The sequence below is a fragment of the Ostrinia nubilalis genome, chromosome 15, assembly GCF_963855985.1.
Source record: "Ostrinia nubilalis chromosome 15, ilOstNubi1.1, whole genome shotgun sequence".
Classification (NCBI taxonomy): Eukaryota; Metazoa; Arthropoda; class Insecta; order Lepidoptera; family Crambidae; genus Ostrinia; species Ostrinia nubilalis.
In genome coordinates this window covers 3465512-3481349 of record NC_087102.1, presented here as the reverse complement: position 1 = coordinate 3481349, position 15838 = coordinate 3465512, and the positions used below count along the sequence as shown (strand labels likewise).

The 15838-nt window shown below is 35.6% G+C and overlaps 1 protein-coding gene and 1 long non-coding RNA gene across 3 annotated transcripts; both read right to left on the bottom strand.

The window, feature by feature from the left end:
- Window positions 1-111: 111 nt before the first annotated feature.
- LOC135078791 (X-ray repair cross-complementing protein 5-like) lies at window positions 112-6057 on the bottom strand. Of its 2 annotated transcripts, XM_063973339.1 has the most exons (6): window positions 5601-6057; window positions 5364-5519; window positions 3004-5275; window positions 2662-2804; window positions 2051-2277; window positions 112-1638 (listed from the first exon to the last, which is right to left on the bottom strand). In XM_063973339.1, the coding sequence occupies exons 1-3, from the start codon at window positions 5895-5897 to the stop codon at window positions 3602-3604; spliced, it is 2127 nt and encodes a 708-aa protein (XP_063829409.1). In that variant the 5' UTR covers window positions 5898-6057; the 3' UTR covers window positions 112-1638; window positions 2051-2277; window positions 2662-2804; window positions 3004-3601. The 2 variants fall into 2 exon arrangements, with proteins under 2 accessions (XP_063829409.1, XP_063829410.1); XM_063973340.1 differs by lacking the exon at window positions 2662-2804.
- A 3123-nt stretch (window positions 6058-9180) lies between these two features.
- Window positions 9181-11163, bottom strand: LOC135078821 (uncharacterized). The gene is made up of 2 exons (XR_010258679.1): window positions 10886-11163; window positions 9181-10795 (listed from the first exon to the last, which is right to left on the bottom strand). It is a non-coding gene; the product is annotated as an uncharacterized LOC135078821 (long non-coding RNA).
- Window positions 11164-15838: the final 4675 nt, after the last annotated feature.

Genomic DNA, 15838 nt, shown 5'->3' with positions numbered 1-15838 from the left:
AATAAATATATCGATCCCCAGATATTCATTCGATTCCTGTGTTAGAATCGATATTATATTGTATTTTTTGAAGTGGCAACACTAAAAAGTAATATCAATCATCTGACTGGATTTCTTGTGTACGATTCTTTTATTTATTTTGATAGTGTCGGTATTTTGAGAAGAATACAACAGTAATCATGAAGTTAGATTCAAATAACAAGATGATAAACAACGAAAGTGGTGCTGATACGCCAGAAGAAGTGGTGGACCCGCGACAAAACGCCGAAGACATCCTCGATGAAATTCTCGCTGAATTTACGGACTCAATTTCTCCAGACACCGCCAGGAATGGCAACGGAACACCGGCTAACTTGTTCAGCATGATACAGCCTCCGCGGACGCGAACACCAGCTAACTCTTTCTCGGAGAACGCTACTATTGACGATATTGACCCGCAGTCGGATCTTGGTACTTCGATCCGGAATAAGTGCTTAGAATTGGAGGAGATTCTTCAAAGTTTGAAATCCCGCCTCAATCACGTTGTTTTGGATGAAAATATCGTACTCAGTCCTGAGGCTAACTCGATGGAGGCTCAACTGGAACACGACTTGGACACAGATTGCCAGGAGGACTTATCACTTCAAGAATTCCTTGAACTACTGCACTCGCAAAACAAACTTAGCCCAAGTGGTGTGCAATGATTGCTCACAGATTTATTATTTAGTTGTTAAGATAAAACTTTACATGAATTTATTGTGTGCAAATTCGAGATTAGATTATAAAGGATATTGTGAATTAAAACATTTCAGGCCTATTAAGTTTTTTATTACAAAACTAGATGAAAACCCGGCTTCGCTCGGGTGCAATTTGACTCATAATACACAATTCTAGGTGCAAAATGTAGATAGATGTTTCTGTAGTCATCGGTTCTCAAAGAATATTAAATATAGATTCATATAGCTTCGTTAGTTGTGTTTAATAAATATGGTAAATAAAAACTGCAAATGTTTTTACACAAATTATTTTTATTTTAAATCAACATTCAAAATAAACTAAGACAAATTAACAAAACAATCAAATTCAATCGTTAATATAGGTTATGTAAATAAATCTTATTAATAGTAGGAAACGGGATCAGATAAGAAAATACTATTTTCATCAATATCTGGCTCCGGAAGTCCGAAATCTGTTAGTCTCTTTCCGTGGAGTTTTAATGTTTCATCAATTTCTTGTAAAACCAACTGTTTGGATAATATTTCAGGGCGGGATCTTGTAAAGTTTTCGATAAAATGTGATGCAAATTTTTCCCAAAGAGCATTAGGATCAGTTACTTCACAAAACACGCAAATTAACGCAAACAGCTGTCGTAATTGCCGAGGAAGTTTGAAACCAATTGCTTCATCCAAACATCTTTCCCATTCTTGATCGTCAAAAAGTAGCCCCCTTGCTTGAGCAGCTTCTCGAAATGATGTGTAAATAATATTTTCATATTAATAAGTTCTAACATCTCTGAAGCAAGTCGGCCCTTTGACGTGAAGAAGTAATAGCCGGAGATAATATCGTTCCCGATCAGAAAAGGAATAATTATACATTCTTGCAATTACTTTATCAGCCGCTGACTGAGATATTCGTGGTTGCCACTGTCCATGGATAAATCTGAAATGTGTCGGAATTTCAGTGTAAAGAAAGAAAGAAAGAAAAAAAAATGGTTTATTTGGTTCAAACAAATGTTTTACACAATTTAAATTAAGTAACTACATACATAATTATAAAGATATTGTCGAACACTTTCATCTGTTCTGTTTGGTTCAAAAATGCTAATAATATTTCTGGAATTGGCTTTAAGACTGTCTGGGTCTATGTATACCTTCCCATTATGACAACAATTTTTAAAATGATTTTTAATTTTTTCACCTAAAAAATGAAGTGCTTGACATTGAACACAATTCTTAAATCATAGAACCAACTGAATGTACTGATACTTGAATGGTGTTATTTGAAAGTGCTAAATATAAATAGTTAGTCCTGGGGGGCTGATATTCTGTACTAAACCTGCTTGAATATTTACGTTTTTTCGGGGGTCTGCCCGCCATTTGATATGTTTTCTTTCTCTTCTTCTTCTAAAGAAATAAAATCACTGCTGACTGACAGCAGCTGTTTTTCCTTGTTGTCCGAAGAAGCATCATCACTGCTGACTGACAGTAGCTGTTTTTTCTTGTTGTCCGAAGAAGAATCATCAATCAATCAATCAATCATCAATGAATCCTCGATTAGCGTCAACTCTTCGTTATCAACCTTAAAAGAGAAATATATTTATGAATAGCCAATTTAAAGCTTTAATTTAAAGATTTAATTTAAATTTTTAATGCTATATTGTGTTCATTTTATTAAACAAATTTAATAAGATGTGATGAAAAAATACACCACATGCAGGAATTGAACCTACATCCTCGACTTCTCCGTTGTCGCGCTCCATCTGAGCTAACTGAGTTTAATAAGAGAAATATATTTTATTTTTAGACAAACATTCAAATAATAATAAGTATTGTGAATGTATGTAGGTGTAGGTATATCCTTCCACCTCTATAGGTATTTATTTATACCTCTGTGAAAGATAAATAAGTTTATTTATTATTATTATTATTTTACTTTACTCAGTGACCTACACTATTAACTTACCTGAAAGTCATCAAATAAATCTTGTGAAGCAGCAGAAGCAGCTTTTTGCTTTTTAGGAAAAAGGTTTGATAGTGCCCGAGCCTTGTTTATTCTTAACTGCCTAATTGTTTCTAAGCCACAACACTCGCAATAATTGAAATTATCTGCAAAAATATATTACACAATTATTTATAATAAGAACCAGCCGAGCTCAAGTGGAACTTGCGCATGAAGGAGTCTATTCGGTTATCAGAAAAAACGGTGCAAAAATTGTGTCTGTTTCTGTATTTATGTTGATAACAACTCAACACAGGCTATGCATGTGGTCATTTATTATTATTTTTAAAATATTAAGCCGCTTACCGAGTATAATGTTGTCGCATTCCACACATCGACTGCACAATTGCATTTGTTTGCAGTTTCTTACAAATAATTTACCATTACAAAAATTGCATGTCACTGGAATTTATCACTGTACGAAACTAAATGACATTGACATTTGAACTTCAACTTATGGTTATGGCTAATATTCTTTTTTTGTGGTTGAATCGGCCAATACCAGGTTTAAAGAAAAAACACATAACAAAGAGTATGTTATCATAAAAATCGCGAAACGCACTGATTTCCATTTATTTATGGATCGATGACAACCCAGCTTTTGGCGTTGATCGCATAGTGAGTGGATGGTGAACTACTAAAGATGGCGACAGCGGTTTGTTTGTCAATGCCATCGGAATTTAACGAAATTCTCCATTATCCGAATTTTGCGGATATATGTTGTCGACTCAAAATCGTTATTTTTTTATGCTTTGTTATTCATATAAGGTTTCGATCCAGTCTACCGTACCCCTTGACGAAATTATTAATATAGAAGAAGAAATAATCTTTAAACTAGTTTTACAATTTTGATGAAAATAACAACATAATACAATATCACATAAGAAAAGTTACAGGATGTTTTTTACATGTCATTGAAGAAGTCATTCATTTCTGTGTTCATAGTCAACTCTGTGGCATCAGGTACTGTGTCAGTCTCATACAACTGGCTTTCATCACCATCTGCATTTTCATAGGTACTGGAGTTGTTCTCTTCTTTCAAGATGAAATTCAACTGATTTTCTGTTATGAGGTTCATTAGTTCATCCTTATTACGGTCCCCAAGTTCTAATTTGAATATTTTTATCCAATTATTGTAAGGAGTAGGATCAGATTTCACACATTCTTCTCTAAAGGCTTTCATTGCTGACAGAGCTTTAGTATAAATTCCATCAAAATTGCAGTACACCAGATTCTCAATAGCTTCTGTCATGCTTATAGAAATATCTACCAATGGTTTACCATTCTCAATGAGGAGTTTGAAGTCGTTTACTGGATCTACTGTCCCAACCTTGGTAACTGTATTATCTTTCTTAGTCACAGGAAGTTTTATTGAAGGCATGTCAACATCATTTATTTGGTTGTCTGGTTTGATATCTGCAGTCTGATTGTCCACATATGCACCAACTTGCTGATCAGGTTTCTTTCTGTCTCTTGTTTTAACTTCAACTTTAGTCAAAGTGAATAATTTCTTTATCTTTTCAAGTGGTTCCTTTGACCTTTTTTCCACCATTGGTGGTCTCTTGAACAACATCATGATTTCATCTCTAGGTTCAGGCAGAGGTTTGCCCGGATTCATAGCTCTAAAAGCTATGCAGTCAAGGATATACTGCACTGATGGACTCACGGTCTCAGCTATGGGAAAAGCTTCAGTGTCCTCATAACTATCATCATATGCTTTCATTAAATCCATGGCCTTGATTAGGTCTTTAAAAGCATCCACTTGTTCTTTAGAGCATTCATATCTTTTCAGATTTGTTGATGGGAATGTCATGTACTTTATATCTTCTTTGTAGCAGATTGGTATCATTGACAGACAGATATAATCGTTGGTGTCAATAACAGGCATTATTGCAAACATTTTTGGGGCATTTCCTCTATTATAAACCCTACGTACAATGCCCACTAAGCTCAATTCATGTAGACATTCAGTGAGACACCTCACTGCAAGTTTGGCTTTTTTATCACCTTTCCTGCCAAACACATATTGTAGACCATCACCAGTCAAACTCTGCCAGTTTATATTATCAGCATTTGTAAATCCATACAGGTTTAAGGATTTTTCACCTGATTCATAGAGCAGTGATTTGTCACACTCAGCGAATGGTATTATTTGTTGGCCGTAGTGGTAGCCTTTTATAACAGAATCAGCTTCGACCACTTCTTGATTGTCAGTGTTGATGTGCACCCGGCTAGACATGATTCCTTCTCTGGAACTAGCAGTTAGGGTCACAGGATCCTTCACTGCCTTCAACCAAGTCTTCACGGGTGGCTCATCTCTGAGTCTTATGTATGTAGATACAGGTATTTTGATATTGGGGCCAATGCTTAGATCGACATTCCATGGACGAACATTGACAGCTTTTTTCTTGTGATACAGGAGATACTGCATAGCATATTCGAATGAAGCTGAGGCACCATTAGTTGCTTCCACAAATTTGCGTGCCAGTTGAATGTCTTCACTTTTTAGATGCTCCTCAAATATGTCTAGGCCTATGACATCTAGTTCAAATTCTTCTTCTTTGAATCCAGTTAGTACCTGTAAAAATATGGATTCATCATAAATCAAGCAACATTTTGAAAAATATGTATTGTTATATTATACTCGAATAATAACTTAAAGTTACCTTCTCAATGTCATTCTCATCCAGGCATGTAGGGGACATGAAGTTAGTCATCAATATGATTTTCTTGCTATCCGCTTTCACTGAACCTAAACCATTCTTGAAATGATCAGCAGCTACAATAAGTGCATCCATCCAGTCACCTCTGCTTTTGGAGGGCTAAAACAGTTTTTATTAGTTAAAATTCGAGAAATTTAATGAGTTCAGTTATAAGGTCTAACTTTCTAGAAGTAGCCTTACCTGCTCTGGTAAATCACGAATCAATTTCCATGTAGGAGACTGCAGTTCTGCCAAAAACTCGATGTGGCGGAAGGCACCATCGCACTGCTCTGCCATGTTATTCTGTGTCTTCTTGGAACCCAATAACATAACTCCAATGAGGCTTTTGCCTTGGCTCATTATCTTACGCTCTATGACACGGCTGACACATTCCCTAGCTTGTTCGAAGAAGCTTTTCTTGCCCTTCTCATCTGCAGTAGAAACGTTTCTTCCAATATCCAGGATGACGATTGCAGCTTGATCCACTTTTGGCGGCATAGTGCTTGAAACTATTGTGTGCACTTTAGGTTTCTAAAACTGTCGTCTATGATCTCTTTATTGCTCCTTGGTTTGGTTACCAAAAACGAAAATAATTAATAAATATTGTGAAATTGCGATTAATGATGAAACCAAAGCAAGTTCAAACAAGATTTTGTTTTTGTTTGGGTTTTTTGACAACACTATTTGACACTTGATTTTGACAGGTGACTGCCTCATTGACTTGTAAATCTATGGATGGGCCGGGCATACTACAAAGCCGTATCTCCAGTGCCCCGATTACGCTAATTTTTAACGTCTCTCTCTAATACAGACGCGCTTCTTCGATTTCTTCGATTCTGCGATACGGATTTGTCAAAACAGCTGACGTCCGGGCACGTTGAAGATGAAAATTTTTAGCGTAATCGGGGTACAGCGCGTGTTATTAACAATCAACAAAAATGTGTCAACATAATGTCTTGTTAATTAAACCATAGTGAAAAGTACTATACTGAGTACTTTACAAAATGGCACGCTCGCATGCGCAGCATGACATGCGGTATCTATTCAAGTGGTCGGTCCATAGATTTGCAATTCAATCTATGGAGAACACTCCCAGTTTTGACATCTTCCTGCTGTTTGATGACAGCTTGACAGCTGACATTGACATTTGGGCTGAGAATCTGGGAAACAAACAGAAAAATCCATGAAAATTATTTTCTTGCTCAGTAAAATATTTACATGTAACATTTTAAGATTTTTCCTTTCATCTTTGTTAAAATTACCAATTTATGTCTATTCATATTCGAAGTGCAGTTTCCATGTGTGTAAATATGCCGAAATGCAAAGGGATAAGATTGATAGTCATGTAAACATCAACAGCAATAAATGGTGAAATAAACCTTAAAAATGTCTATATTTGCCAATAAAAGTAAAATCATCGCCGAAATTATGAAGTTTTCTTTTCATCACAGAGCTTTTTATTGCTATCTTGGTATGAGTTTGTGGATATTTTTTCTTATCACAGGTACGCTGCTTTTCGGTATTATTAATCGATATTTATAACATAAAACTGCGATTTAGTGAATTGTATTTTCATTTCAGTTATGTACAAATACATGTCGGTTGGCGAGGAAACTACATCAGTTAAGAAAATCGTACAAAATGAATACATATCAAAGAGTGATCTGAAGTATAGAAAGTTGTACCTTAAGGCTTGTAATCCTCCAGAAAACATAAAAAGAGGAACAGAAGGTATGTACCTATTTATTCATGGGAATTAAATCAAATGTGACATGGTCGGTCCAGTCCAGAATGCTGTGATTTATGTTTCGTCAATTGGTTTTTGTATGTGGCATTAAATTGATTAAGTACTGGTTTTTTCAAATAAATGTTGTTATCTTAATATAGAAGAAGGCAGAAAGTAGGCTTTACTTACCTCTTAGGTAGTGTATAAAGACTGCTTCCAATAATTTTGATAAAAGAATGAATAATCTGAAAAAAATATCTTTTAAGGGATAAGCTCACTAGATATAGTTTTTAATTTTTTATTTCACTGTAAATTAATATTGTAAATAACTGTAAATTTACTTATTTATCTTTATTAAAGAATCATACAGCTTTGTAAATGTTCAGAGCTCTCCTAAATTTTATTGATTCTATCTCAAGATCTAAATCTGTCTGCTAAAATAAATGAAAAGCCTTATTGGTCTTGGCCTTAACCAATTTAACCAATATTAATTAAAAAAATTGATTTGCATTTAACTTTATTCATTAACTTTATTGATTAATTTTTATTGAATTATCTTTGACATCTACTATGTTGCAGGTTTGGTTGACAGTGACACTTGGTTCCTGCAGGGTGTATTGGTGGTGACTCGTCACGGTGACCGTGGGCCTCTCACTCACCTCAAAGGGGGCGATAAGTTGCCCTGTGACATTCCTCCTGTCTCACCACTTCTAAAAAGGTTAATTAAACATTATAGTTTTTTATGAAAGTCAAGATTCTTGTTTTTAACAGATGTTGCTATCTATTTTCGTACTTATTTAGCATCCATTTAAACCTACAAATATAATTTTGGTACTTGATAAAATTTTGATACTTCAAGATGACAAGATCAAGCTGTTTCTACAAAACTACTAACCATTTTCTAAAACAATATCTGAATAGCTTACAGACAGCATGTAACTGTAGCTACATGGGAGGGGAATATAGAGGAGGCATGTCTACCTTGACAGCTCTGTTATGTCACATATCACTTCTGCACAACTCTACGTCTTAATAATTGTTTTAGGTGGTAAAAAGGTCATTGAAGAATAAATTAATTAAATTATCACCAGGCAACCTTCAAATTCCACTGTCCACCGTGTCTCTCTAAACACTCGACATTGGCAAAACCAGTGTGTTTCAAATTCGCACTATTGAAGCCATTAGACAGAATAATAATAAACTATACCTCTGCAGGAATGTTAGTTATTTGCTTTGCCCATTAGACTATAATAGTTTTGATGCAGAGTGCAGGCAAAATCCTTCATTTGCTTCTGGTAAAGGTCTTTCTGCAGTAGACTAAATGACCTGGTCATCTGCTTGTGATGATGATGTTAATAATAATACCAAGGGTGGAGGCCTGTGCCCTAAGACACAGGGATACATTGCCTACATTAGACACCAAGTCTCTGCAATTATTCGAATTTTTTCGCCATAAAACATCTTTGTACTTCAATGAACATTTTAAAAAATATTGGTAAAATTGGTCCATGAGTTGTTGAGTTATGCGCTTACCAACACATTTTGCTATTCATTTTTATATTATAGACTAGCGGCCACCTGCGACTTTGTACGCGTGGACTCCGTTTTACCCCCTTGGCTCTTAGGGGTTGAATTTTGCTCGGAAATTATTCGGTTTTTTCTCGCCGTAAAAACCATCCTTTGACTTCAACGAACCAGGCGTTTTTTATATTATAGAATTATCCTTATTCCAGTTATGAGGAGTTCGTGGTGAACGCGAGTGGTTCAGGGCGCGCGTGGTGGGTGTCGGGTCCCGGTCCTTTCCACAACTTCCCGTCGTTGCCTCCGAGAGCATCGGGCACCCACTGCGCGTTAGGCCAGCTCACACCCCGAGGCTTACTACAGATGCTGACCGTTGGTAAGCATAAGGTTCAATTTCGAATGAACAGTAACTTGTGACTTTGTAAAAAAAAGTTGATCATTGTGTGTTCAATTTTCAGGTACCATTTTGAGAGAAGCATATGGTGATAAATTGAATTTGGATGTGGTGGACCCTCAAGGAAAAAAAGATACAGGTAGATTTTATTTATTTTAATTTGGTTGAATAACCGAAGGTAGTCTATGTTATTCTCGGTCCTATTTACATGTGCAAAACCAAAAGAAAAATATAATTACCTCATTGGTTTTGGCGTGAAAGGTTAAAGGTTACTTTTGCATTAGTAAAATTACTAAAGGTATGTAAATAAGACTTAATGTGCGTATGGTCAGTCAGTGATGTGTCTTGATAAGACGATAATTTCGTTAAATATAATAGTGGCTGAGTTAGTTGCGGCGCTTCCTCAGTACTTGCCTAATGTTTGTCACGAAGCACTGTGCCCTGATTACGCTAACCCCCATAAAACCAGAGGTCTCCAACGTCAAAATAAGAGTTGCAACACAAAAAATATGTAACCTAACATCATGTAAACTAACCTCATATAGAGTAGTACGCTCTGTTATAATGGTTAACATAATAATATGTAATAGGTTGACAACTTGAAAAAAATTATGTGGGCATCACAAATAAAATAAATTACAAAAAATAACAAGACAAACAACAGTACACACATGAGAGATTCCCTAATAAAAAATATTTAACAACAAAATAGAAGTGTATGAGCGGATAGTCAGCACACAATGTTGCTTCTATTATTGGCTTTCCACCCATAAACTTCATAAAAAAAAGATGGCAATAATAAACACCAAAAGATGGGCGCCACTGCAAGAAAAGGATTTTTTCCTGGCGGCTTGGTGACTGGAATTGAACCGCCACCGGTGCAGACGGAGACGATGGTGAATTGTCTGCACGTGAAAAAGAGGTTGTCCGGCTTGCAGAAATTTATATAAGTTACCGTTCCTTGTGTGAAATTAGAAAATGTAAATAAAACAGCTCCCTCTCAATTGACACAATTTATTTTTATCTCGTATGCTCATATATAGTTAACAATTACGATATTATAATAACTACTGTAATAGTGCCAATCTCAAGGGATTCAGGGTCGTTAGTTAGGTTCGGTTTGGTGAATATTACTGCCACTACAAATTTCTTAAAACTCAGCCTAAATATTAAAAGACTCTAATAGTTAAGATAACTGCACGATGTCAGGTCGGAAAGACTCCTACTTGAAGGATGGAAAAGTGGGTACCTTGGAAGCCATGCGGTTATAAGCCGTTACCCTGAACGTTCCTCTCTTCTTCCGGGGTCCAACGGGTCTCGCACACTTTTAGGCTCCAAGCAGCGTCCTCCACGGCCTCAAGCGCGCAGTACCAGATGAAGCTCTTGCATCTCTTCGACAGGTAAGCGTTCAAACTCTTGCAGAGACAGAGGTTTGATGACAAGGAGGAAATACGAAGAGATCAGCAGTTTAGAAAGGACAAATATTTCATACGAAATGAAGAGAAATTAAAATATATGAAATATCAAAATGTAAAATATGAAATTTGAAATATTTGAACTATAAAATTTGTAAAATTATGAAATCCCGCATCTGAAACGAAAAATACGAGTGTCAGAATCACATGTGGAACGTGGCATTAGGTTATGAAAAACCCGCAATGGGAAACAAATACTTACGAAGAACTGCTCGCTAATTTGAAATTCACTCGCCGTCTTCAGCAACCCACCCTCATCCGAACAGGATTTAGGGAATCTCTGAAAGAAACGATCACATGAAATCCCACGTACTGGAATACGAAAAATATCAATCACGAAAAATAAATAAATTCTCCGACGGGAACTTACCTCATGTGTGAATATTTTTAAATTATATTAATAAATTATCGTGGATGCATTCCGCATCACACGATTTGAAACATGGGGGATTTCATCCCCGAAAATAATAAAACTGCGGCCGCGCAAGATCGACCAAAATTCCAAAGTGATTTGACAGCTCAACTGACAGCCGCGATTCATAGAGATGTCGCGAGACGTTCCGTTTCGCCGCCCAAAAAAGCAAACACTAATAAAAACCATGATGAAAACAATTTCCAGAACACTGAAAACATTCCATCAAAAAATAGAATAAACAAAATAAAAACATTAGGAAATGTTTCATTAAAATATATTTGAATTGACCGAGCAAAAAGCGCCATCTATTGCAAACCTTCTTCAATCAAACTTCTAAATGCGCCAATAGATGTCGCTAGTGGTATCCTAAATCCAAATATCGAGTAAGAAAATCAATTTGTGAAAAACAGCCAAAACTGCAACGCTACAATACCCTCCCCCCTAGACATTCGCACGGAGAAAGAATCTGAGCTGCCCTCAGCGAACTACAAACTGAAAAAGAAAAAAAAAATGTGTCTAAACGCAGAAAGACCTCAAAAAGAAAACGTTCCAGCAGAAACTTCAACTGAAAAAAAAATCGAGAAAACAAACAACGAGTTGTAGGGTATGCTGACATAACAGGAACAAAAACAAACTGACTTTTCACTAAGCACAACAAACCAGATGAAAACCAACTACCAGGACTGATGTTCTTCAAACCTAAAACAATCTCTGCTGTCCGAGCATAAATAAAACCCAACACTAACATACAATCATCTTTCATACCTCTCTTTCATACCTGTAAGCATCAGTTTCAAATTACACTGCTTGCCACCTGCATTCAAAATTCCCCATAGAGTCCCAACTGTGAACCAGTGGTACTCGAATCCCCAGTAACGTTGTAAGGCTATTTCGGCCATTACGAACATATTTTCTGGAATAGCCATCCAGTGGGCCCTAGGGAAAGTGTATATTTCAACACATGTCATCCCTAGAAAAAATGTCTGGGTTAAAAACCACAGAACAAAAATGTCGCTGGCCACAATATAAATTGGACGTCATCGCAACAAAACACAAAACACAGGGAATAGTGCATAAAAGCACATGATGTCATCCCTGGAAAAGACAAAACAAACGAGGCATGTATTATTGGGTCAGGTCAGTGGAAATTAAAGTCCGTATAACTTTTCAGCACTTTCACTGTATTTCACACACCACTTTACACATTAATATTTGGTCCTTAAGTATTACTCCGTTCAGCGCTCGATCAAGACTGACTCTAGCTCCGCTATCGAATGCCCCGCTCAATCACCCCCACCACAAGCCGGTGTGCTGTGATTGGTCGACGCTTCCGATTGGCTGACGTCTCTGATTGGCTGTTGTAATTCTAGTCATATTAACAACTTTTAACGGAAATGTAATAAAATAAAGTGTATAATTATAATAAAATACTTCTAAAAATAGTTTATATATTATATTTTACTATTGTAATCGACTTTAAATATTAATAAAATTAACAGTAGTTATTAACATCATAATTGTTGAAATCCTAGTTCATTGAATCGATTTAAACGGAAATCAACTAAAATACATTAAATGAAAGGCTAAATTCTGATACATTTCATAAAATAGATTAATTATTATACTTCCTTGTTACAATCGAATTTAAAATAACAATAGTTATTGTATTATAAATAAATATGACCTAATAGTATATAGGAGATACACCGCACTCACACAAAACAAAACAAAAACACAGAGATACAATCTCTGGAAAACAATTTCTGAACTATAAGTTACAGAATAAAGCACCGAGGCTAGTAAGTATGTAGCAGTTACCCGACAACTCGATTGTGTCCAAAAAAAAAAAAATTGCTAAAAGAATCTACCGTTAATAAATTCCCAACAGAAAAGTACACAATACGATTGTGTCCAAAAAAAAATTGCTATAAAAGAATCTATGAAATTCTCAACAGAAAAACATTACACCATACGATTGTGTCCAAAAAAAAAAACTAAACTCAAGTTAGTTACCAAAGCAAAGTACCTACCTATCCAGAAAAAAAAAATCTCAAGTCCTACGACTGAGAACCTTGGCATAACTTTAATTAAAAAAAAATAATAAAATTATTTTTGAAAAAAAACTAAGTGGCAAAAATATTTTCCAAAAGTTATATGAAAATTATTAATATTAATTCTTAAACTACACAAAAGTTATACAAGAAGAATGGCACCTAACAAGAATTAATAACTTTTAATTGTTATCAAAATCATAATAATAATCAATTAAGTTATTCCCGTATAAATATTAACAAGTTAGTAAGTGTACCCACAAACAACTCACTAACCAGTAATAACATCAAGTACCAAACCTTATAATACACTGCAGTATAATGCCTAAATAACTATTAGGTATAACTGTATTAAATTATTTAAAATCCATTACTTATGATTCAAAAGTATTGAAATGTAAACAAATATTTGCCAAAAACTAAAAAGGTTATAATATTATGCTAACCTTTTGTAATACAAAATAATGTGTACTAGGTAACAAGAAATAAAAGTTATATGTCCATAGTGACACAAAAGCAAATTGTTACCTAAGTACATAAACAATATTTATTTAAGATTTTAGTTAGCATTAATTAAACAAAATATCCGGGTAGGTACTTTAAAATACATTATGTACTTACTTAATATGAGTACAAATAAATAAACACTAAAATTAAAACTAAAACTGTGTTTGTCTTGTATGTAAAAACAAAATAATTAAAGTAAGTAACTAAAAGTTATAAGCTATAAAGCCCAAAAGCAGTGTAGGTATAAAATAAATATAACCTAACAAAAAAAATGTTACTTACTTGTCCCAACATAATATAGGTACAAAATAAGAGTTGCAACACAAAAAATATTTAACCTAACATCATGTAAACTAACCTCATATAGAGTAGTACGCTCTGTTATAATGGTTAACATAATAATATGTAATAGGTTGACAACTTGAAAAAAATTATGTGGGCATCACAAATAAAATAAATTACAAAAAATAACAAGACAAACAACAGTACACACATGAGAGATTCCCTAATAAAAAATATTTAACAACAAAATAGAAGTGTATGAGCGGATAGTCAGCACACAATGTTGCTTCTATTATTGGCTTTCCACCCATAAACTTCATAAAAAAAAGATGGCAATAATAAACACCAAAAGATGGGCGCCACTGCAAGAAAAGGATTTTTTCCTGGCGGCTTGGTGACTGGAATTGAACCGCCACCGGTGCAGACTGAGAAGATGGTGAATTGTCTGCACGTGGAAAAGAGGTTGTCCGGCTTGCAGAAATTTATATAAGTTACCGTTCCTTGTGTGAAATTAGAAAATGTAAATAAAACAGCTCCCTCTCAATTGACACAATTTATTTTTATCTCGTATGCTCATATATAGTTAACAATTACGATATTATAATAACTACTGTAATAGTGCCAATCTCAAGGGATTCAGGGTCGTTAGTTAGGTTCGGTTTGGTGAATATTACTGCCACTACAAATTTCTTAAAACTCAGCCTAAATATTAAAAGACTCTAATAGTTAAGATAACTGCACGATGTCAGGTCGGAAAGACTCCTACTTGAAGGATGGAAAAGTGGGTACCTTGGAAGCCATGCGGTTATAAGCCGTTACCCTGAACGTTCCTCTCTTCTTCCGGGGTCCAACGGGTCTCGCACACTTTTAGGCTCCAAGCAGCGTCCTCCACGGCCTCAAGCGCGCAGTACCAGATGAAGCTCTTGCATCTCTTCGACAGGTAAGCGTTCAAACTCTTGCAGAGACAGAGGTTTGATGACAAGGAGGAAATACGAAGAGATCAGCAGTTTAGAAAGGACAAATATTTCGTACGAAATGAAGAGAAATTAAAATATATGAAATATCAAAATGTAAAATATGAAATTTGAAATATTTGAACTATAAAATTTGTAAAATTATGAAATCCCGCATCTGAAACGAAAAATACGAGTGTCAGAATCACATGTGGAACGTGGCATTAGGTTATGAAAAACCCGCAATGGGAAACAAATACTTACGAAGAACTGCTCGCTAATTTGAAATTCACTCGCCGTCTTCAGCAACCCACCCTCATCCGAACAGGATTTAGGGAATCTCTGAAAGAAACGAGCACATGAAATCCCACGTACTGGAATACGAAAAATATCAATCACGAAAAATAAATAAATTCTCCGACGGGAACTTACCTCATGTGTGAATATTTTTAAATTATATTAATAAATTATCGTGGATGCATTCCGCATCACACGATTTGAAACATGGGGGATTTCATCCCCGAAAATAATAAAACTGCGGCCGCGCAAGATCGACCAAAATTCCAAAGTGATTTGACAGCTCAACTGACAGCCGCGATTCATAGAGATGTCGCGAGACGTTCCGTTTCGCCGCCCAAAAAAAGCAAACACTAATAAAAACCATGATGAAAACAATTTCCAGAACACTGAAAACATTCCATCAAAAAATAGAATAAACAAAATAAAAACATTAGGAAATGTTTCATTAAAATATATTTGAATTGACCGAGCAAAAAGCGCCATCTATTGCAAACCTTCTTCAATCAAACTTCTAAATGCGCCAATAGATGTCGCTAGTGGTATCCTAAATCCAAATATCGAGTAAGAAAATCAATTTGTGAAAAACAGCCAAAACTGCAACGCTACAACACGAAGGCGCATGAACGCGGGACCACCGGCTGCTTCACCATCAAGCCCTCCCCCACTCCGTGCGGCAGAGGGCGCCACAGACATCTCGACGCCTACATCGGCGGCTGCTGAACTCGCCACTGAAATCAGACTACTGCGGGAGGAGATGAGAGCGGTTCGTGAGGAAATGCAGGAGTTCCGGGGCACCTTAAACAGCCTCACCACTG